General features: G+C 40.2%; 1 protein-coding gene across 4 annotated transcripts in view; it reads left to right on the forward strand.

Moving 5' to 3' along the window:
- Nucleotides 1–24,884, forward strand: part of TBC1D4 (TBC1 domain family member 4) — a 205,595-nt gene that overhangs the window by 139,228 nt on the left and 41,483 nt on the right. For all 4 annotated transcript variants that reach the window (XM_070408935.1, XM_070408936.1, XM_070408937.1 and 1 more), the window contains exons 5-8: nt 4,680–4,812; nt 12,653–12,744; nt 13,015–13,125; nt 17,410–17,529. In XM_070408935.1, the coding sequence (XP_070265036.1) occupies nt 4,680–4,812; nt 12,653–12,744; nt 13,015–13,125; nt 17,410–17,529 (456 nt within the window). The remainder of the gene's footprint in view (nt 1–4,679; nt 4,813–12,652; nt 12,745–13,014; nt 13,126–17,409; nt 17,530–24,884) is intronic.

The raw sequence follows: 24,884 nt of genomic DNA on the forward strand, positions 1-24,884 counted from the left end.
GTTTATGCTTCGTTGGTAAGGGACAAAGTCTAGATTGTCTAGCATGGCAGAGGGCTGCCTCATTCTCCTTTAATCCCTACCCTTTCATGACAACGTCCTCACACATGCTGTTCTGTCCCCTGAGCTGTTCTCCAGGCCAGACCTCGGAGACAGGAGTGACAATCGGTGGGAGGTTCCTTTTGTTTGGTTTGCTGTTGAATCAGCAAATACTGTGTGCATGTGACTCATGAGATCTAGGATTTAAGTGAGTGTCTGGGGCTCACAGAAGTGCAGTTCAAGTTCAGAGGTCACTCTTGGTTCTCACATAGAGGGAGGAGTCTGCCGTGTCAGACAGCCAGAGCCAGGGCTCACTGCTTTTATGCTGCCGGGTGGGAAGGAGGCCACGTGGGCCTCAAGGGTCTGCCCTGCTGCTAAATGAGGAGATGGTGCCGGCCTCCGTTATCTATGTTTATATTCTCTTTCCTGCTGCTGCACTGGATGCGAAGCAGGCCTGGCCTTGCTCTCCTGTGGCCTGAGCCCACTTCCTCTTCTTTTCTACCATGCACATGGTAGGACCCAGCTTAAATATCACATCCTAGTGACGCCTTTTCTGATGACTTTTTCAGAAATTGACTTCAGTTACTCTGTCGTCAGGGTGCTTGCTCTACCTTGTGCACTAGCAGGTCACTAGCAGTTCTTACAAATCCCCACACTTATTTTATTTGTTCACAACTTCCTACCCCACTAGACTGTGCATGCCACTGGGCTGGGGTTGGTACCATTCGTATTCTTGTTGTATCCCCTCAGTGTTACTAGGCTATTGGGGGCTTGGGAATAGTATTTTAATGATCAAGAGTGTATTATTCTTAACTTCAAGCAATCATTTTCTGGGTACTGGGTCATCTTCGATGACTGGATAATCTGCATTAAAAGGAAGACTGTGGAAACCTTCTTACTTCCAACCTCTTTTACAAGTTTTGCTTTGCTTGTAGTTTCAGTATATTTGTCTTACCCTCGTGCATATAGAATGGGTTTTGGAAACAGGGATTCAGAGTAGAAAGACGTGCTGCGTCTTTCCACCCTAACAAGCTCCGTGACTAAGGCAACAGACGCGACTGGCTGAGAATGCCTTCCTGGTACATAGGAGCTGGACTAGAATCCCAGTTTGGGCACCATTATTCTGAAGGACAGGCCCATGCTAGAATCTTTGAAACTCTGTTTATTCTAATTTTATCAGAAGGCATCTTAAACAGAACAGCTAGTCATCAGAACTGCAAGCCAGGAGAAAAATATGTAAATTTCCTGCCTAACAGAGGATGGGCCAAGCAGCTGACATATGGAACAAAACACAACAGTCAGTTAAATAGTATAGGTCTGAGCACAGTGTTATGATTGATGTGGCTTGGCAGTTGTGTAAAACAAAATATTGCAAAACCACAGCATGCTGACTTCTCTGAGTACAAAGAATACGCAACTAGCATTTTTTTTTTTTGTAGCAATTCCTGTGAATTGATAAATAGTATGGTGTTCTGATGGGTGCTGGAAGTTTAGATGTTCAGTACTCCTCCCTGTTTAACCAACCCCTGAGGTTTATAGAAAATGTCATTTCTGTTTTCAACAAAATTGGTTTAAAAGGTGTGAAAAGATGAAAGTTACTGTTACTTATAGACAAGGAAAAAGTAAAACCCCACAGACAACAATATCCAGGGAAACTAGAACAATAACAAAAAAAAGATCCAGGCTACCAAGACTTAGGTTTAAGTTTTTACAGAGAATTAGACTCCATAATCTTTTGAAGTCCTTACACATTCTGTGATTTTTAAGACTTATTCTAAAATGCTATAAAATACCTAAGTTTGGCATATAAATGTTTATGAACATTGTTTTCATTATGAATTTCACCTAAATATCATAAATTGGCTTTCTTTGTCTCATCTTGTACTTTTCACTGGAAATTTGCTTTTGCCTGATAATAACATTAAGAATACTTTCTTGCCCTAGCTGGTTTGGCTCACTGGATAGAGCGTTGGCCTGGAGACTGAAGGGTCCCAGGTTCGATTTTGGTCAAGGGCATGTACCTTGGTTGCGGGCACATCCCCAGTAGAGGGTGTACAGGAGGCAGCTGATCGATGCTTCCCTTTCATCAATGTTTCTAACTCTCTATCCCTCTCCCTTCCTCTCTGTAAAAAATCAATAAAATATATTTTTAAAAAAGAATACTTTCTTTTTGTTTGCAAATAATTGATTTATTTTTACCCATTCCTATACTTTTAACCTTTTAACACAACCTATGAGTTTTTGTTGTATCTCAACAAAAACAATTAAATTATTCACATTACATTAATTTGAAGTTGCAGTTTCTCTGTTCCTATAGTAGGACTCATAGGCCATATGGAAAAAAAAGGTGGATTAAAAAAATAAAACATTTAAAATTTTAGAAGTCAAATAAAGTTTTTAGTAATATTTGTAGGCAGGAAGAAATTGGTAACCACATTTCAAACATAATTAAAATGGCCTTTTGATTCATCTGGAAATAGATAAAACATGAAAGTTTAGTATTTCTATTGGAGGGCTTTTACAAAGCAGTATTACTAAATATCAAATAATAACCCTATATGAAAGCTAATCCCAAGATAAATGAGAAATAAAAAAAAATAAATGAACAGTTGCATAAATAATTGAAATTGCATTTTAATACATAACAAGGCAATGAAATCAAAATGTGAAGGCATTAAATGTAGTGATTTCATTTTCAAGAACTAGAAATCTTTATTTTTAATTACAGCATAAAAGAACATATTTTATGGATACTTCATTTTAATTCATAGAGTGATATAAAATTATTCATAAGCCTTTTCAGAGGTTCGTGATATAGTAAAACATAACTGAATAGTGACTGGCTACTTAGTATTTGAGCTCTCCTTTTAGTAATATTAGGAGAATAAGGTTTCTTTTTATTCTAAGTTCCGCATACACTCAAATGCAGAAGTAGATTGAATCCTTTAAATATTAGATTATTCTTCAATCAGGCCATAGGGGAGGGGGAAAAAGAGTCTTAAAAAAAAAAACCCAAACAGTTTACAAGCATGGTGCATGGTTTTGAGTATCAAAGGTAGTTCTGATGAGCCCTTAGTACTCCATAGCCCCCCATGCAGAGCCCAGACTTTGACCACAGTTGGGAAAAACACACCTAACATCAATGGTTGTCTCCCAGAGAAGGCGACATGGCCTGAGGTTGACTTGACAGTGCTTGAGAACGAGCTGTTAGTTGACCTGAAGGAAGTAACCAGGAAACTAGAATGCTAGGCTCACACTTGTTGACTGAATCACTGGAAGAGCAAGGAAGAAAGTAGCTGGCAGTTTTTAAGCTGCTGGCCCAGTGGTGAGACCAGCTGTAAGACAACATGATATCAGAACTTCTTAGTGTCATCAATCAGAAGCAAGATGATAATAAATTAGAAGCCAAGATATAAGATGAGCAACCTTTATAGTCTTCCCCAACATTGTTTAAATGGAATTCATTTACCCCAGAACTTTGCTTGAATATATTTTGTTTCTACACTAAAAATGATCTGGAAGTGTTATCGGTGGAAGTGGAGGATCTCCTTCCCCATTGGGTGCTGTGGGTCAGGTCCTTATGATATCTTGAGAAAAAAGAATTTTCCAGACTCTCACAGGAGGATGAGATGTGGTAGGAAGTTTTATTTTCGTGGAATTACATCCCTGCCCTGGCAAAGCCCCATTCCCCTTAATCCAGTCCTGGGAGATATGCAGCTGGGGATTTAGTAGAGGAGGAAGCAAAGACAGCGTCCAAAGTTTCCTTTCCCTGGCGAAGTTGGATCCAGTTTAACATTAGTCTAGTTGCAGTCCATTACTCCATTGTGTAGGGTCCATATGGCTGTGGGCCATGTGGGCGAATGCAGGGAAGCCAAGAGAGCGTGTCCCCTGCAGCAGGAGGGCCACCCGGAGCCAAGAGAGCAAGAGTGACCTTCTTTGTTAGGGGATTAGATATCTCAAATCTTCCCAAACTTGCAGTCGCCACGGCGACTCTGGCCAATGACCTGTTCCCAGGTGTGATTGACAGAGGTCACCCAGACTTTACTAGGCAGGTGTCTATCCCCTTCCCCCAGTGATCTGTGGGGAACAAACAGGTAGCCCCCTGGGGAGTGTTTAACTGTGGCTTTCTGGCAAAGCTGCACAAATGGCATGCCTATATTTGGTCTTTCCTTTTGCTCCTTTCCAGTTATTCATAACTAGGTTCATTACAATGGTCTCAGAAGGACACACGTAGGATACCTGTTAACACAAGTGAATAGTAAACTTATTTTGTTGCTCCCTATATATTGCAGGTGAAACTTCCAAAGAGACCTTTGTCTGAGTAACGACTTAAACAGAGACCTGATTGACTATCAAACTGTCTGTGCTAGCATACCACTTAGTGGGATTCAAAAATAGCATTCCAGTAACAGACCAATCTTATGTTACACACATTAAAATGGTCTAATTTTATCCAGCTTTCAATTATATGTATAATGGAAGGTCTGACTTGGAGACAATATTTTCTAAGAGTTCTGTAGTCATCAAAATTCTATGATTTATTATTTAGTCAGCATCAATAAAGTCTCACATTGCTGTTGGGGTTGTGATGTGTTACCGTGAACGCAGACTTTTACAGACCTGAGCTTTGTTTCTCCCTGTAGGTGGATGAGGTAATGCTGACTCTGAAACAGGCTTTCAGCACGGCGGCCGCCCTCCAGAGTGCCAAGACCCAGATCAAGCTGTGCGAGGCCTGCCCCATGCACTCTTTGCATAAGCTCTGTGAAAGGATTGAAGGTACAGTATAGCTTGGCCTTTGCAAACGAGAAGTTTGCTTTGGCATTTGGGAAGTGAGAAAGTTGGTACTGTCATCAAAAGCTTCTTTGTTTTGAGGTAAAACAAGGACCCAAAGGATCATTTCTCATGTCCAGTCAAATTTGTGTTGTCAGTCTCTCTTAGGTGCTTGGCTTCCTCCCCTTTCTTTCTCTCATTTTTTATTTTTAACTTTTTTTTCTGAGTATAGACTCAAGGATGGAACTTGTATTTCCCACAGTTCTTAAGATGTGCTGTGTACAGAGTGGGAACTGACCAAATATTTGTTGAATGAATGAAGAGAGGCAAAACCATCTCAGAATATTGTCTATTTAAGTCTTCCCTTTTTCAAACCCTTTTACTTGATGAGGTAGGTTTTCCCCTACAAGTTTAAGACTGGGATGAAATTGTGTGGCTTTGAAGGACATTTAAACACGACAGAGATAGTAGTGATATCCTAAAGCAGGTTTAAAAAAATGTTCTGAGGAGGGGAAGGGGCATGAAGGAGAGGTGACTCTGATTCACCTTCCTTTCTTCTTATGTCTTACTAACAAAACAGTCTTGAACAATACCGCATAGGAGAAGAAACACAATTTAATGAACACTTGTTACGCGTCTTCTATGCACCAGGCACTGTGCTAGGACCTGGGGATTCGGAAGTAATTGAGATGAGGACTGTGCCTCTAGAAAGCTTGCAGGTTAGAGTGCAAGACAGGCATGTGAACCAGTAAATATAATTCAGCGTGATAAGTGTTACAATAGATGGGGAGAGTGCAAACTCCAGAACCGCACTGAGAACGGTCTAGTCATTGTAGTACAGATTGTGGTTTCCCCTCAGTGGGCAGCAGAATCATAGGCACATGACAGAATCGATGATGGACAGTGGGTTTATTGAATATCCATTCAACTGTGCGATCAAGGACTATTTAAATGTAATATTAAGATTTTAAAACTTGTAAGAGTAATTTTATAGAATACACATTATTTTCAAACATATATTTAACTTTTCCAGACAGGGACATTTTTTTTGGTGTATGGTAAAGGGAACATTGTAAATCTGCGGAGGAAAGGCTGAATTACTCAAGATATGGTGGGTGTTGGGTCAGTTTGCTATCCAAAGAGAGAAAGATTCCTTCTCCTTTCTTACTGAATTTCACAGTAGATGGGTTAAAGTCCTTGGTGTGTAAACAAACAAAATATTAAAATCATTAAAAGAAAATAAGACCATTGTTATGTCCTTACACAAAGAAGCCTTTAAGACGCAAAAATGGAAAAACTATTAAAAGAAGACATTGACAGAATTGAGTTTATAAAAATTTAAAATTTTTACTGAACAACAACTGTTTACTTGGAAGTTAAATGCTAAGCAACAAATGAGGAAGTAGCAGGTTGTTATGCAGGATTTGTAAGAACTCTTATTATCTATAAGAAAAAGATAAAACCACCAGTAGGAAATTATGCAAATCATATTAAAAGACACCCCTTTGAAAAGGAAATTAAAAGGTCTAATAATAAAAATGAGAAGATGCTCAATCTTACTACAGGTTAGAGACATGAAAATGAAAACAATAAGCGACTCATCAGATTAACTGTTGGTGAAATTGTAGGGATAATGGTACATTTATGTGATATTAATGGGAGTGCAAAGTAGAATAGACATTTTGGGAGGCAATTACTAGAAATTCACTAACCTAAAATTAACCCTGTTAACAAGCAGTTCCATGTCGTAATAAAAGAAACTCTCATATAGGTTCAGAAGGGGATGTTTTTATTCTCAAGATTGTATTATCTGTAAAGAATGGAAAATTGGGAACAACCTATATGTGCATCAATAATGTAATTGAAGTGTGTTCGTATAATGGAGCAATGAATGGGAATGAATTTTAACTATTTATCATCTTGGATACATCTTAAATTTATATTATTGAGTGAAAAAGTAATTTGCTGAATAATGCCTACATGTTGATGCTATCTCTGGAAAAATAAAATGATACCTTGTATTTCGTTAACATGAAAAGAAATTTGGTATTTATTTAAAATGTTTATATCTTTAATGACCACATATAATCCTTACAGAGCAAACAACAACAGTATAGATCTCCCTTTTATATTTTTAAAATACATTTTTATTGATTTCAGAGAGAGAATCATCCATCGGCTGCCTTCTGTACCCCGCATAATGGGGATCAAGCCTGCAATCCAGACATGTGCCCCGATGGGGAATCAAACAGTGACCTCCTGATTCATAGGTTGATGCCCAACCACTGAGCCATGTTGGCCGGGTACAAAAAAATTGGTCTATTTTTAGACTTACATAGAAGTTTCAGGGTGTTTCCAAATATTCCACCCCCATTCTCTCCCCTCCCCCCCCCAATTGTTAACATCTATAGCCCAGTGCAGTGATCAGAACAGGGTATTAACATTAGTACAATAGTATTATCCAAATGAAACACTTCATTGGATCTTCACCATTTTTTTTCACTCACGTCCTTTCTTGTTGTTCCAGGATTTCAGTCAGGATCCTACATTGTATGCAATTGTTATTTCACCCTGGACACCTAGTCTACAACTCTTCCTCAGTCTTGCTTTGTCTTTTATGCCTTTGACATCCCCAGTGAGTGTTCCTCAGTTATTTTGCTGAATGCCCCTCAGTTTGGCCTGTTAATTTCTTCTCACATTTGGACTCAGGTCCCTCCTCCCTGTCCAGAGCACAACAGAGTGGTGCTTGCATCCTTCTCAGGGCATCATATCATGATGTTCACAGGTTTCATTACTGGTCAGATTAACCTCATCACTGGTCAGGGTGGTCTCAGGAATTTTCCACTACAAAAGTACTGTTGTTCCTCACGGACTTAACAAATATTTTAGGGAAGATAGTTGAATCTACACAAATCTCTTTTCTCTCATGCCTTTGCTCACTGATTCTATAAAAGGCAAATTTAGCTCTACTTTTAATGTTCTGATATTTTTAAAATGTAGGACTTATATTACTTGGGTTAATAAAATATAAAGCATATATATATTTACTGGCAGTGAATATGCCCCAAATGTTAATAGAATAAAGATGAGTAATATTTTCCTCTGTGAGTTTTTAGTTTTTGAACCTCACACTATAAAAATAAGTTATGTATCTGTAGACAAAGCTAAACACTTAGGAGTAAAGAAGTGCCTTTGTATTTCTTTTTTTAAAAGCTACATTGTAGTGCATTTTCAAATATATTTTCTTTTACAGAAAAGAAGTTTTTAAACCTTCCTACAAGTAGATAGTCTGTCAGAAGCTCACTGTAACATGACAGGGGGCGATAGCAGGAGGGAAGGACTCTATATGTGCATAGGACTGGCCCTTAGTTTGGTGGCACCTGAAGTGTTTATAGTTTTAAAGACCTTTCTAAAGAAAAAGCATACAAATTGTGAATCCAGAATTAGCAGGACCCTTCCTAAAATCTTGAAGGGACTCTGAAACTTAAGCTTTCCTATCTTCCAGGTATGCATGTATCTGAAGGGAGCAAAGGCAGGGTCTGTGCTGACTGGAGAGAGTCATGCAGGCTGTTTTTCGAAGGCCTTGGATAACACCTTCTGACCTGATTTTTTTTACTCGTTTGACATCAGGCAAAGAGAGCATAAGATTGAGCCATGCTGTCATAGTAAGAATAAAAGTAATAACAATAGGAATCACTGTGTCTAGGCACTGTTGTGTTTTGCTTATATTAGTCCACGTAATTCACACAGAAATCCCAAAACACAGATACTGTTTTTTAATCCTCATTTTACTCATGAGGAAACTGAGGCACCAAGATAGTGTGTGGGTAATAGCTACCATACCCATAATGCTTGGGAGGGGCAGGACCAGGATTTGAACTTGTTCAGTTTGTTCCCAAAGCAACCCACTGCCTTCTCTCTGAGGGACTATTCGAAGGCAGGATTTTCGGGGCCATGTTGTCTGGAAGTCTGGGCCTCGGTGTGTTTCCCAAACAGTTATTTTCATTTAAGTAAGATGACAGCATGAATTCTAAACGTTGTATATTTTATGCTTAGGTACAAAGTGTGAAGCTGGAGAAAGGACCACATTTAGATTCAACACAAATGAATAGGAATAGAAATTTAGTGAGGAAGGTATTTGGAAGGAGTATGTAGATATTATTCCATATCACTTACTGAGGATTACAGTATCCTGTCAGTATGTTTGGCTGCATGAATGAGTTCTATTTTCATTGAAAAAAAGAAAGTAGATACTATGCTGATGTGACCTGAAGTGAGTCTCGCCGTCTAGACCCGGAGGGAGGAACAGGGGCAGCCTTGCCTGGGGACTAAAGTGAGTCTGGGAGGTAGTGTCTGAGGGGGAACTCTAGCTGCTAAGGCCCAAACCTCTGAATGTGAAACTAAAGTGAGGTTGAGCATCATGCAGATGGGGCTGTTCTCCTCCATCTTGTTTTCCTGCACTGAAATTCACGAGGGACGAATACTAGTAATATACTTGCCTCTTAGTATCAGTAGCTCACTAATCGGTTATCCCAAAATGGGGAGAAGAAGGAAGTCAAATCAGATTTGCCTTGATGAGGTGGAGGGGATATGTATACAGTGGGGCCTTGACTTACGAGTGTCCCGACTAACGAGTTTTTTGAGATACCAGCTGTCTCTCTGGCCGATTTTTTGCATTGAGTTGACAGAGTAATTTGAGTTAACGAGCTCCTTAACGAGCTCAGTCTCAGAACGAATTAAACTTGTAAGTCAAGGCCCCACTGTACTTTGAAAATACATGTCAGCTGCTTCCAATTTCTCTACTGAAATAAAGGTCCAAATAAATGTCTGGAGCTATGGATTTAGTCACGAATTTCAAATAACTGCCCTATTTACTTTTCCCCTTTGTAATCTTTTATCCTCCCAGGCATGCTAATAAGACACTGAAGTAGTAAACAACTTAAAATAAAACAAAAACAATCATGTGAGTCAGTTTCTGCATATACTGCCTAAGGAACCTCTTAACTTTGCCAGCCAATAAGCTATAGGATAGTGGGTATCATCGCATATCACAGTGAGCTTTAGCGCCGCTGTTTCAGTGTGCAAGCACAGAAGTTTTCACAGAATTTTGTTGGAACTGCACAAAGAAAGATGAAGCTGAGGGTTTCAGAAGCCTTTCTCCTTTCTGATGCGCAGTATAGACATGCAAGTGGGTTAGAACAGGTTTAGTGGTGGCCCTGTGCACATTCCGACAACCATCAAACGAATTCTAGTTCTTTTACAACAAAACATATTTTGATGTGATTCTCTCAGTGATGTTAAAGTGCCAGATTACTTCTAAGGTTCACTAAATATTATATATAGCTAGGTATCCCATTTCTAATCAAAATATAATAGCAAACAGTATTATAAGTGGCACCGAACTATGTTTAGAAGCTCCTTAAAAAGAGATGGTCATTTGAATCATTGTAAATATGAATTACATTTTCTCTTTTTAAAACAATTATAAAAAATGTTTTTATGGGAAAAAAATTTTTGCCCAAGGATTTAATATAAGTTATGTGTAACAGTGTGATAGATAAATATATAACACTAGAGGCCCGGTGCACAAAAATTTGTGCACTCGGTGGGGAAGGGGGGGTCCCTCAGCCCGGCCTGTGCCCTCTCGCAGTCTGGGACCCCTCGGGAGATAACGACCTGCTGGCTTAGGCCTGCTCCTGGGTGGCAGAGGGCACGCCCAATCCCTAGGTGCAGCCCCTGGTCGGGCTCAGAGCAGGGCTGATTGGGGAGTTGGGGCGCTGCCCCCTGTCATGCACAGAGCAGGGCGGATTGGGAGGTTGCGATGCCACCCTCAGTCACGCTCAGGGTAGAGCTGATTGGGGGGTTGGGGCACCGCCCCCTATCACACTCAAGGCAGGGTCGATGGGGAGGTTGCGGCGCCACCCCCTGTGATGCACAGAGCAGGGCCAATTAGGGGGTTGGGGCTCCGTACCCTGTCACGCACAGAGCAGGGCCAATCAGGGGGTTGGGGAGCTCCCCCCTGTCATGCACAGAGCAGGGCCGATCAGGGGGTTGAGGAGCTCCCCCCTGTCACTCACAGAGTAGGGCCGATAGGGTAGTTAGGGCACCGCCCCCTGTCACACACACAGCAGGGCGGATCAGGGGGTTGGGGCGCCACCCTCTATCACCCATAGAGCAGGGCTGATCGGGGGTTGGGGTGCTGCCACTGTCACACTCAGGGCAGGGCCGATGGGGAGGTTATGGCTCTACCCTGTCACACACAGAGCAGGGCCGGTGAGGGGGGGGGGTGTTGGGACGCCACACCTTGTCACACACAGAGCCGCAGGGCAATCAGGGGGTTTGGGCGCTGCCCCCTTTCACGCTGATCTGGTGCCAGGAGGCCTCGTGGCTCCACTGATCCCTGTGCTGGGAGGCATATTACCCTTTTACTATATAGGATAGAGGCCTGGGGGCCGGCTGGTTTGCCCTGAAGGGTGTCTTGGATCAGGGTGGGGGTCCCCACTGGGGTGCCTGGCCAGCCTGGATGAAGTGATGATGGCTGTTTGCATCTGGTCACACACCCTTCAGGGTGGGGGTCCCCACTGGGGTGCCTGGCCAGTCTGGGTGAGGAGCTGAGGGCTGCTTTCAGGCTGGCAGTTGACTGAAGCTCCCAACCGCTCCTTTTTTTCTTTTTTTTAATTTTTATTCTGGGCCAGCTTTAGCTCTGGCTCTAGCTCTGAGGCTTCCGCTGCTGAAAGCAGGTATCTGGTTTGTTTGCATTCTATAATTGAAACAATGTATAACTCCAGCTCTGAGATCCTGGCTGGCTGAAAGCTGGTTTCTGGGGTTTTGTTTAGCTTCTATATTTGTTACAATGTTTCTTAGAGTTGCAGCTCAGAGGCCGGCAAGTCAGGTGGGGAACGTTGGAGTCCACAGTCATTGGAGTAAGCAAGCCTCCCGTTTGCTTCAGTGCATGGCTGCTGGCCGCCATCTTGGCTGACAGTTAATTTGCATAGGATATCCTGATTAGCCAATGGGAAGGGTAGCGGTCGTACGCTAATTACCATGTTTCTCTTTTATTAGTGTAGATGATATAAAAAAGCAAACACTTTCTTGGTAAAATAGTATTAAAAATGTCACTAAGTATTAATGTTGTTATTGAAGTTTTATTACCACAGAACAAGACCTGTGTGATGGGGGAAGTGTGCCTGTCTAAGCTGTAGCTCTACCTTTTAACATTATCAGTTTTTCTTTATTTTTTAAAAGTCAGGTTTTCTTCTTAGAGATTTTGGCCAAGGCTTGTGTTTAGCTTTGATTTCCATGTCAGGAACTAGGATAATGTTAATTCACCACAAGTTCCTGTGGTGGCTAGTTAGATTGTTACTATATTCAATGGTATCTGGTTAAGCGGTTGATGTATCATTTAGAATTTTTTGTTAATAAATCTGACTTCAGGGTCACTGGTGGGGCCAGTGATTTTGGTGATGAGGTTTTCTATCATGTCCTCCTCTTTTTTAAGAAAAATATTTTCATTGATTTCAGAGGAGAAGAGAGAGAGAGAGATAGATACATCAATGATGAGAGAGAATCATTGATTGGTTGCCTCCTGCACCGCCCCCTACTGGGGATCGAGCCCAGGACCCTTCGCCTGCAGGCTGACACCCTAACCACTGAGCCCAACTGGCTAGGGCTCCTTCATGTCCTCTTGATTTCACTGTAGTGCTCCAAGGTTTGTTGTAGGCAGGGATACATCTCCTTGAGAAGATGTAACCTCGGAGCCTGTTGATGAGGGGATAAGCTGTGGTACATGATACACATTCTGATTTCTGCAGCTGCACTCAGTGCAGATCCCCATCATTTCCCTCAGGTCTCTACCCCCCAAGAGCCAAGCTGGTGATTCAGAGGCATCTCTCATCCCTGACGGATAATGAGCAAGCGGACATCTTTGAACGAGTCCAGGTAACCTTGCTTATAATCCTCACAAATAAGATATAAGGAATGAGAACTGGATCCTGTTTTTCTAAGTTCTTTTTCTTATTTCCGTATCTGAAGTTAAAGATTGTACCATTGGGTAGTAACTAGAATGCTACTGGTACTTGTGCTTCTAAGAGCAGTGAAATGCTGAGCTTTATAAGGCTTGTCTGCCAGACAGATAGAACCAAGTGGGAATAAAATTAAACGAGTGAAGTCGTGTTGCCATAGTGTGCTCTTGGTTTGTCTGTTCAACAGAAAATGAAGCCAGTCAGCGACCAGGAGGAAAATGAACTTGTGATTTTGCACCTGAGGCAGCTGTGTGAAGCCAAGCAGAAGACACACATTCACATCGGGGAAGGCCCGTCGGTGAGGAGAGGGTTCTTTCTTGATCTTGTTTTGTTTCTATATGTAGTCGGATGACCACAGAAAATGGGAAAGGAGTTTCCTTCCTTTGCATTCTATCTTTAGGGCTCAAGTCCTATCAGATTTATTTCTCAGCATTTTAGGAGTTTCTTAGGAAATTCAAATGGACATTGGCACATTGAGATAAAATAATAATGGTTTGTCAATGTAAAAGCATTTGTGAGTTTTTTTTTTTGGTGTAAAATCATTAATAACATTTCATGATTTAGGGTGAACATGAATTTTCAGTTACATTAATCCATTATTTTATTTTAAATTTATGGGAACATGTTGGGGAGGAAGAAACTTTCCTCCACCCTTCTAGGCTTTTTTTTTTGCTGCTCTAATAATCAAATAGACATGAGACAGATGAATAAGATAAAATGACCCAATTTAATTACACACTTGTGTATGGGAACCCCACATACTTGAGAGTCAGAGATCCCATATACGAGAGAGGTTGAGTTTCAGAGACAGAAAGGGAAATGAGGACTGTGTGACATTCTGAGGTAAGGGTGCCTTGGGCTTCTTAGGGGAGGATAGTCATTGTTGGATGATAAGAAGAGCAGATGTTCAGTAATTAGGAGTTTGCCCTGCCCTATAGATAGATCATAAATTATTTCTTTTAAAAAATAGTTTTATGGATTTCTGAAAAGAAGGGAGAGGGAGAGAGAGATAGAAACATCACTGATGAGAGAGAATTACTGATCAGCTGCCTCTTGCATGCCTCCCACTGGGGATCGAGTCTGCAACCTGGGCTTCTGCCTTGGCCAGGAATCCTGGTTCACAGGCCTACACTTAACCACTGAGCCACACCAGCCAGGCAGTCATAAATTATTTCTGGTGATAACTTCTATTATGGGGAATGCCCCTAATTTAAAATCTTTATGGGAGAGGCAAGTTTCTTGTCAGTCCACAAGGTCTTGATTGGTAAATAGCAGTCACCCAAAGAATCAGTAATATCATGAAGACAGCTATTCTAGCTGCAAACTAATGAATGCTCTTTTTATGCACATGGTTTAGAATGTGTTTCCAGTTGCATATAAAGCAAGACCACCACCAATAGCATGTAAAGAGCTCATGACATATTTACTTCTTAATAACACTAATTCAGGTTATGTCTTTATTTCACTTTATTCAGAGCAAATCACATATCACTTTTTCCCCCTTTATTGATTAAGGTATTACATATGTGTCCTTACCCCCCCCCCCCCCCCCCCATGTCCTCACCCACCTGGTGTCTGTGTCCATTGGTTAGGCTTATTATATGCATGCATACAAGTCCTTTGGTTGATCTCTCTCCCTTACCCCTCCTCTCCCTCCCTTCCCTCTGAGGTTTGACGGTCTGATCAATGTCATACAAATCACATATCACTTTATTAGTGATTCCTTAACTTATTCATTGAACAGGCTCTTCCAGAGAACCTTCTATGAGCCAACCTGAGTGATAATGTTGAACAAAACTGTGATGAATAAATGATGTTCCCTCCAGAGAAGGGCTCAAATATGCCAAAAGGGATCGCAAACAGATGGACACATAATAGAGGCAACAAAGTAGCTTTTTAAAAGGATGTGCAGTGAGCACAAAAGTAGCTATGTCTTTGCTCTGGAGCTTGAGTAGAGTGTAGGGTAGAGGGAAGAATTAAAGAATTCAAGAAGATTTTTTTTTTTTTTTTTTTTGGCGGGGTGGGGGGGAAGCTTAAAGGAGATAAAGTTTGCTAATCAGGGAAGTTGAGGAAGTATGTGTTAAGAAAGGGACATTGAGCACAAAGTTGTGTAGTAACTTTGTGACCAGTGTTATGCCCACATTTCAGGATCCCCAAGAAACCACACCAGGGAGCCAGCCGTGTCCGATGCAAAAGCATAAGAGTCTTTATTCGAGCTAGCTCGGCTCCCCCACTTCGCTGACACAGCAGCAGGAAGCAGAGAGAGCGAACTCTGTGTGGAGAGAGGTTTTATAGGGGGGTTGGAGTAAAGGGAGGAGAAAGGACTGTGGGCCCTGCCGATTGGCCAGGTGCAAGTCAGTGTCTTGTTACACCGACTTCCCTTGATTGTCATTGGTTAGTTTAAAGAAGTCCTGGGTGTGGCTAGCAGAGGCTTGGGCTTCCGGGAAGAAGCCTTGCTGAGCACATGGCCAAGGTAAGATGGAGGGCGTAGTCCTTACCCTGGGGCAAGATGGAGGGCGTAGTCCTCGCCCTTTCAACCAGGAGTCAACACATGCTCCGTGCAAACCCTGGAAGTACATACAGGTTTTTTAGGGGGTGCTTGGAGATTGATGAAGAAATAAGGCTGGAAGGACAGATAATGATGGGATGATGAAGAGCCTTCAGTGCTATGTGTTGGTCATTGAAGGATTTCAAGTAAGAGTGTGAGAAGACCAGATTTGTACTTGAAATAGAAAATTTTATTATCACAGTAACAGGCAATTTGTGGAGCAGGTTGGTGGGTGAGGGTGTTGACAGCATTAGGAATAAAGTCACATTCTCAAGTTCGGAGAATTTTACAATGGAATTCGTGAGAAGTGATTCATTTAATTTTTGCACAAACTTTTATAATGTGCATACTATTACTAGGCAATGGCAATAATAATAATGACGGCTCTTTTCTGCCATCTAACTATTTAGGAGGAGAAACCAACATGTACTCAAATAAATTAAAATATGGATATAAGGTGTGATTAGTACAATGATATAAGTATTAGCAGGCAGAAATAGCATGGGTACACAAATAGATTGAATGGTTCTGTCTTGAAAATTTTGTTTGGTTGAGAGGCCAAACTAGAACACGGAGAGGAACTGAGTTCAGGGCTATGGGAGGCATGATCATTAGGGTTTAGTGTCTGACTGGATAGATATGTAAAGGAAGGGAGAGGGAGGCTTCAAGTTTTCGGATTTGGGGGGACTGGATAAAACAGAGGTAGAAAATACAGAAGGAAGATGAGAGTGGGGTACGGGATGGAAATGAGAAGAGTTTAAGAAACGTGCTTGAGATTTAATTAGAAAAATAGATTAATTTTAAAAAAATGGAGGCATTTGAGTTGGTAGTGTAAATGTGGAGAAAATGAGCTTTGGCAGAGATTGAAAGTCAGCGGGGGATGTGCTGAGGAACACCCACATTTCAGGCAATGAGTGGACTACCATTGAGCCAGTGAACCAGACTGAACGGGAATAATGGAGTATAAAGGGGCTTAAAAAGGTTTATTATGGTAGGTGACCAAGGTAGGAGAGAGCTGAAATAAGATCAACAATGGCCAGTGATATAATAGGAAGGTCGAGAGACATAAAGACTAAAATTTTTTTTTTTTCAGAAGGTGTTGAGATGTTGTTTATTTAGCTATTTTATTTTTTCCATAGCCATTTATCTCCTCTATGCCCTCTTCCATCTCTACCCACCCCCACCCCCTGCAATCACCACACTGTTGTCCATGTCAGTGAGTTCTTTCTCTCTTCTTTTTTCTTATTTGCTCAATCCTCCCCAACACCCTCCCTCCCCACCACTGAGAGCTGTCTGCCTGCTCTCTCTCTATGAGTCTGTAGACTAAAATCTATTAATGGGTTTGCTTATATCAGTCATTGATGGTGATACTGATGTTGACCAGAAGGACAAAAACAGTGGGTGAGTGGTTACTAGCCTGTACATTGTTTTTTGTGTGATGGAGCACACTATAAAGAAAAGATTTTTAACAAATTGTAGTTCCTGCTAATATTTCTTCCCTTTCTGTTTCTCTTTCCCCACCTCCCTCCCTCCCACTCTCTCTAAGAAATCAATGGGAAAAATTCCCTCAGGTGAGGATTAACAACAACAACAACAGCAAAAAAGACAATGGAATTGTAATAGAGGCCATAGAGGAATCCAGCTTTCCAGAAAATGCATTTTTTTAAACATATTTCCTGCATTTTCCTTGGCAATTTAAATACAAATATGCAACCTCAAAAGAAATGGCTATAGTTGATAATCAAAATAACAACAATGAAAACATTTCCAGTGCAATTTTTGTTAAATGCAGACGGAATAAATTAGCAGAAAGAAAAGGCATAAAGGAAAGACCTTATTTCTATCTTTTTATTACTTACAGTATTAAAAAGTAAAATCCCTTTCCTTATAATCTGTCTGTTCACAGTGTGGAACCTAAATTATTACTCCTTAATAGAGCTGCAGAAGAATTCTTGTGCTTTTTAATGGCGTCTTTAAAGCCTCAATTAACCTTGAGTATTCCCAACTAAAATTTATCTGTTTTTCTTTCTATAGACTTTTTCAAATAACACAATCCCGGAAAATGCGACAAGCAGTGGAAGGTTCAAACTTGACGTTCTGAAAAATAAAGCTAAGAGATCTTTAACTAGCTCCCTGGAGAATATCTTTTCAAGGGTAAGAGTACACTGAGACCCTTTTAATATCTGTGTTCTTTACTAGTAACTGCTTTGCTTCATTCTCAACTGACTCACAGAAAATCCTTTTAAAAAAAAAACCAAAAACTACTACGATAACTATAATTTTGTTAACACTTATTTAAAATAATCTCTCAGACTAAATTTCATTCTCAGACATAGATTTATTCTGATTATTATAATATCTGAATGTCAGTAATAGAGATTTATTAGTGAAGATATATATGTATAGAAAAGGGAAAATAGAATATTGACGCCCAATACTAAAGGAGCTTTTTAATCATTTGCCACATAAAGTTATAAAGAAATCCTTTCTTTGCTCATTTTAGGAGCTGATAGGAAATGCTGAAAATATTGAGTATAAGTGAACAGAAATTTATGTATTCCTTTTAGTAAGTTTGGAGGGGAACATAGTCTATTTAAAAATAAGCAAAGTGATTCCTATTCCCCTTCATTTTCTTCTTCCTCAACAATTCAGTCCTAATGCTGTTAGTGAGATCAAGCAAGGCAAGTTTCTTCGGGCTGGAGGGCAGGGGAACCGCAGTGGTTCAGAGCAGAGTGACAGTGCCTAGTGGGTGCTGTATGTGGGGTGGCCCAAGGCAGCATGTGGGAACCAGAGTGTGGTGAGGAGGGTGTCAGCTTAGGAAATTGCAGCCTGAGTTGATGAGGCCCAGTGCAGGGTGTCAGAGCCAGAGTGGAGAGGAGAAAGCACTCATGGTGCCTGATACAAGGAGTTAGAGTCTGTGCAGGGTGGGGATGACGTTCATGCCTGGGGGGGCAGTCTGAGCATGGGTGTTGGAACCTGAGTAGGATGGGGAGAGTGTCTGTAAGGTGACAGTTGTGGAGACCAATTGCACAGAGGGGACTGATCAAAGATATAATGTATTAAGATAGTGGGATGTTAGGAGAAAGGAATTACAAATATGCAAAGGGAGGAAATTATAATGAATTCTGTGTTGTTGGATTCAACTCAGAAGTAACAGCATGGAATCTTGGTTATCTATCTATCTATCTATCTATCTATGAATCATCTATCTATCATCTATATATATTTTTGAGGAATAGAATTTTAAATATTATACATGTGTGTAAATGTGTACATATGGTCTCTGGCTCTGTCCACTGATAGGAGCTGAGACCAGCTTTTCTACAAATAATATCAGATAATGAATTAAGTCTTGCTGGGTGATAACTAATACCCAGATTTGGGTTTCTGTATATCATTCTGCAAGAGACAACCATGATCCTGGGAGAAATGGCTAGTTCCAGGATTGTAGGGAAAGTACAAGATAAGACCAGAGTTTCTTGGTAATCTAACTAGTAAGGAAGTGCTCAAAGAAAGATGCTGCTATGTCATCCTATATAATAAAAGGGTAATATGCAAATTGACCCCAATGGTGGAACAACCAGAACGCCTGCTCAACCAGTCACTATGAGACACACTGACCACTTCTTTGTCCCTTCCCCTGGCCGTCAGGCTCCAATCGCCTGATGGCGAATGGGGAACCGGGGTGGGTGAGTGGGAGGGCGGGGCTGGCTGCAGGCAGCCAGGGGAGATGGCCCTGATCGCAGGCCAGGCCTAGGGACCATACCTGCACACGAATTTCGTGCATCAGGCCTCTAGTAAAGACATAAAAACCGTGAAGGGCTCCCAGTGGTGATCCCTGAGACAATATGAGCATCAAAATGAATGATAGCAACAGATGAATCTGTTGCATAACATAGGAAACCATGAGTCTATTCTGACATGAAAAATAAATTAATACATTGAGAGTTTGAACAGTATTTAATACTGTTTACAAAGAGGAAAATATTAAGTTTAAAATGGAGTAATGAAATTGAACATCATCAGCAATGGGGCATCTGATACAAAGAATACTTGGGTGGTATTTCTGCTAAAGGGGCAGAACCTGAACCTGATCATGAAGAAATATCAACAAACTCAAGTTATTCTCTACTAGAGGCCCGGTGCACAGATTTGTGCACTGGTATGGTACCTTGGCCTGGCCTGCGGGGATTGGGCCGAAACCGGCTCTCTGAGGTCCCCTGAGGGGTCCCAGATTTTGAGAGGCTGCAGGCTAGGCCAAGGGACCTCACTGGTGCATGATCGGGGCAGGGGAAAGACCGTGGGAGGTTGGCCTGCTGGGGAGGGACTGCAGGAGGGCTCCAGCGTGTGTCTGGTCCATCTTGCTCAGTCCCAGCAAGCTAACCTACTGGTCAGAGCATCTACCCCCTGTTGGTCAGTGCATGTCATAGTGACTGGTCGAATGGTTGAACTGTCGGACACTTAGCATATTAGGCTTTTATTATATAGGATAATCCACAAAATAATCAATAGCCTGTTATCTTCAAGAGTATCAAGGTCAAGAAATAGCATTAGGACATTGTAACTTCTGATATATAGTGCTCTTATTTTTTTATTTTGCTAGAAATCAAAATACTTTTTAGGTATTTTTCTTAATGGTTGAGATTCTTCTAAGTCTATCAAAAGCCCCACAGCAAGCATACAGCTTTCAGTGCTATTATTTTATCACCAGACACAGAATCTAGAAAAAGAGGATCTAGGAGATTACTCAGAAGTGTGTTCATGCAACTTTTCATAAAATTTTACTACCTTATTTTCTTCAAAATGTATTAATTAGTTATGTTCTTTCTCCTTCCTCCCACCCTCCCTCCTTCTCTCCCTTCCTTCCTCCCTCCTTTCCTTCCTTCCTTCCCTCCCTCCCTCCCTTCCTTCCTCCCTCCTTTCCTTCCTTCCTTCCCTCCCTCCCTCCCTCTTCCTTATCTTCCCTCCTTCTTTCCCTCCCTCCCTCCCTCCCTCCCTCCCTCCCTCCCTCCCTCCTCTCTTTCCCCTGTCTCCCATGGTGTGTTGGTGAGAATTTTAATAGAAAGTCCATTTAGATAGATGGTCAGGGGACGTGAATTCAAGACCTGGCCCTAGCAGATTTTATATTTTTGGACAAATTACTTACCTTCTCTAAGCTATAGTTTCCCCATTTATGAAACAGGCATACTACTGTCTGCTTATCTCACATTACTGGGAGGATGAACTGTCAGTATATTAGGAAAGTATCACATTATAGATATGAAGTGGCCCAAACAGTGGGAGCTCTGAAACCTGTCCATTTACCAAATGACAAAGGATATGAAGAGTTCCTCTCTTAATCCAGCTAGTACTTTGGCATTCTGCGCAATACCTGCACCGCTGTCTTTGAAGTGCCACTTCGTAGCTTTGAATGGTGGTAATGACACTTTAAGCAAGAGCACAGCCAGTCTATTTTGGTCAAGGTGGATACTGCAGCTTTTATGTCACAAATGCCGCCAAGTGTCATAAATTACGTGACCAAACAAGGTCTTGCTTGTACCATGTGCAGCAGAATGGACTTACTGGGAAGGTTGGCAGCTACCCATGTTGTATCAAAGGTTACAATAGAGAAGGGCTTTTGTGTACTTCTAAAATTTGTCTGTTTTTTTTTCTCTTTGAATAAAAAGTAGAAAATTGACACTTCAGTTTTAAAGTTCGACTCATAATTACTGTCATTTTTAAATGTAAAAATATTTTATTTAACTGACTGTAATTGTTTATGAAATAGGATACATTTTCAAATAGCTGAGAAGCTCAGATCCCTGACAATCAAAAAGTGGGTCCAAGGGAAAAGGCTTGACACATGTATTACCAAATCACAATATAGTAAAACTGAAACAGTTGTCTGTTCAGAGGTGAAAAGACAGTCTTGTATTCTGATTGTTTGTTGCTTTTTCTCAAGTTGAAGCTTACCAAAAGAGAATATTTATGAATATATTTATTAATATACATATTTCTAAAAAAGGACTATAAATCAAAGTGTGAGTCATTGAAAAACAGTCCTCATTTCATGCTTTCTTCAGAGTAATATCCATTGCCCTTATTTGTTGAAAATGTGTGAATAATTAAAACAGTAAGTAAGTTTTCTTTTCTTTTTGTTTTCTATTTTTTTTTAACCTGGGTTGCAGTTTCCAACTCCAGCCTTAGTTGGGGCATGGAGGCAACCAATATATGTGTTGTTGATGTTTCACGTTGATGTTTTTCTCTCTCTCTTTCTCGCCGCCTTCCCCCCATCCCTTTCTCCCGCCCTTCCACTCTCTTTAAAAAGCAATGGAAAAAATATACTCGGGTGAGGATTAATAAAAAACAAAACAAAACAAAAAAAAGAATTATCAGGTCCAAACCAAATGTCAATAGTGCCAGGATTTAAAAACTTTGATCCCAGGCATTTGGTCAAGAACATGATAGAAATGTACTGATTGGGTGAAGTGCTTGCTTAAAAAAAAAGTGTCTTTAAATTCTTCAGGGAGTATTATAATTGAGCCCAATGGACATATTCATTAGCTCTCATGTTCCTCATCCTATTACCTTTTTCTTGGAATATTAAAGGACATTAAAAACCAAATAATAATAATAATAATAGAAGAAAAGCAACGTATTCAATTAGATGAAGAATAAAGAAACCCTTTGTAAGTATGATGGAAATAATTAGTGCTTAGATGAAAGTTTACAGCACTAAACGTCCATGTTAGAAAGAAGAAAGGTACAAATTTAATATTCTAAGTTTAAACCTTAAAAAGCTGGAAAAGCCATACAATGAAATATAGATAAAAAGAGATGAAGTACTGATACATGCTACAAGATGGATGAACCCCAACACCTCGGTAAGTTGTTTTCTTTTGTACACACACATACATGCACTCGCAATACATGGATAAAATACCTCTGTGAGTAAAATGTGTGATTTAAGTCGCTATTATAATAATGCAAATGGTTCAATACCTATCTTACTACTTTTACTATTGTGAGCAAATAACCTGTTTTAAGATAACCAGGCAGGTTGGCATGTAAGCAGCAGCTAAAAAATTGCAGAAAGTGACCTGGTCTTTATAATATTTACCTTTTGGCCACACAGAGTTACCCAGTCCTTTATCATCCGCAAATATAGTTTATTATTAGAAGTGTGACATGTTATAGTATAGAACTGAAGAACTGAAATAACCTTGATCAGATTCTAGGCATTTGCGTAATTACACGTAACCAATGAAGACTAGTTAGTTTTGTTTGTAATTCTACTTTTCACAAAGCTCTATCTTCAGGGAGGAGTATTGAGTAAGAGCTCAATAGCTTCACTTTTAAATTGTGCTTCCTGGGTTCAAACCGATGCTTTGTCCTTTAACTAGCGGTGTAAGCTTTGGCATCATAATCATATCAGAGCTTCAGTCTCTCCATCTATAAAGTTGAGCTAAAAACTACACCTCCCTCACATAATTTTTGTGAGGAATAAATGAGATAATGCAGTGTAAAATGCTTAATATAGTACATAGCACAGGATAAGCATGCATCTCTTAATCTTATTGCTTATGTAATTGTTATTTAGAGAACCACCAGCAATATAACACTATAAGTAATATACATAGATAAGAATAAATATTGCTTCTATGAAACAAGATAGGATACCATAAAATATAAAATAGTCAATTGAGAACAAGAAAGAACTCTTAAAAACTTTCTGATAATAGACATAAAAAGAAAAAGTCAATAAAAGTCTAGGCAGCTAGAGTTAAAAAAAAATCTTCAAGAAAGTAAAGCAAAATGGTAAAGAGATGGAAAATAGGAGAACAGGGTAAAAAGTCAAAAGATTAGTTTGAAGATCCAATAGCCAAATGGTAGGCGTTTCAGAAAGGGAAAGTGCATGCAGAAATTTTCAAAGAAATCATTTCAGAATTTTCCCAGAGCTAATGGGCATGTTTCCGGAGTTAATGGGCTCAGAATACATACAATAGAACGACTGAATAAAGCCATGCCAAGGCCCATGGTTGTGAAACTTCAGAATGCCCAAGGGTAAACTTAGAATCAGTTCCACAGAGAGATAGCAGGCCATACAAAGGCTCAGTCACAATGGCATTAGTCTTCGGTGCCAGAAGGCACTTGAGCAATGCTTGCATTGTGAAGGAACGTTTGTAACCAAAATTATATATCCAGCCAAACTGTTAATGAAATATAAGCGTAGAATAATGACATTTACAGAAATGTAAGTTAAACTATTTCCCAGTCTCCCTTTTTCAGAAAGCACTTGGACTAGGTGCTCTACCAAAATGCAGAAGAAACTGAGAAAGAGGAAGACCTGGGATCACGGAAACAGAAATTCCAACATAGGCTAACATTAAAAGATATTTCTAGGTTCATAGTGAAGGCAAATACTGGGCAGATCTGTTTAGCAAGCCTACATTGCAGCCAGTCCAGACTGGGGCAGGAGACAGAGGCCTTCATAATGGGTAACTCAAATGAAAAGAAAAAAATGTAATTGATAGATTATGGGTTGTTTGACCCTACTGAGATCTGTTGGTGTCTTTTGTAATACATCAGTGATTGCTAACTCTTTGAAAAACAGATTGCACAAGTTATAAGTTGTAGTAATAGTCAAATATATAGCTCAGCTGTAAACACTATTTACAAAGTCATAATAATCTAATCCAGTGGTTCTCAACCTGTGGGTCGCGAGCAATGAAAATACATCCTACATATCAGATATTTACATTATGATTCATAACAGTAGCAAAATTACAGTTATGAAGTAGCAACGAAAATAATTTTATGGTTGGGGGTCACCACAACATGAGGAACTGTATTAAAGGGTCGTGGCATTAGGAAGGTTGAGAACCACTGAATCACACATTATTGTTTTAACTGAAACCTGTGATATAACTATTAAGAGAAGAGGGAAAGAGAGAGTGTGTGTAGGAGTGGGTAATGAAATAAGAATACTAAAGTCTCATCTTCCGAAGGAGGAAGTGAATAAATAGTGCCTAAAGCGGAAAGCTTAGGAACAGTAATATAAGCTGAATACCAGAAGCAAGTATTTGAATGCACTTTCAAGTATTTGCTTTTGGAGAATGGGATTCAGTGTGTGAGAGAGGGGGACGGGGTGGTGACTGTCACTTCTCATTTTGAGCTTGGTAGCACCATTTGGCTTTTGAAATTTTGTGCAGATATTAATTTGATTAAAAATTCAAATGAAATTTAACACTCTTTCCTCCAAAAGTTAAACCCAGGAAAGTATGGCCACAAAACATTAAAACTGTAAACTGCTGTATAAATATCATGTGTTTTTTATTTTGTAGAGTTTGTATCACATGGTTTGTATTTCTAGTTATTCTTTTTAGAGCTTTTCCATGGGTTTGGAGTTACATGAAATACTTCAGTCTGTGGTGTATCTCTTAAGACCTTCTGTATGATGTGGTGCCCAGCCTGCCCTTCCATCCTCTTTCCTTTAAAAGTTGGCTCTAGTATCTTCCTGTATGAAGTGA

Source organism: Myotis yumanensis, unplaced genomic scaffold (genome assembly GCF_028538775.1).
Source record: "Myotis yumanensis isolate MYYU_CA2020_CCGP unplaced genomic scaffold, mMyoYum1.0.hap1 SCAF_3, whole genome shotgun sequence".
NCBI classification, from domain to species: Eukaryota; Metazoa; Chordata; class Mammalia; order Chiroptera; family Vespertilionidae; genus Myotis; species Myotis yumanensis.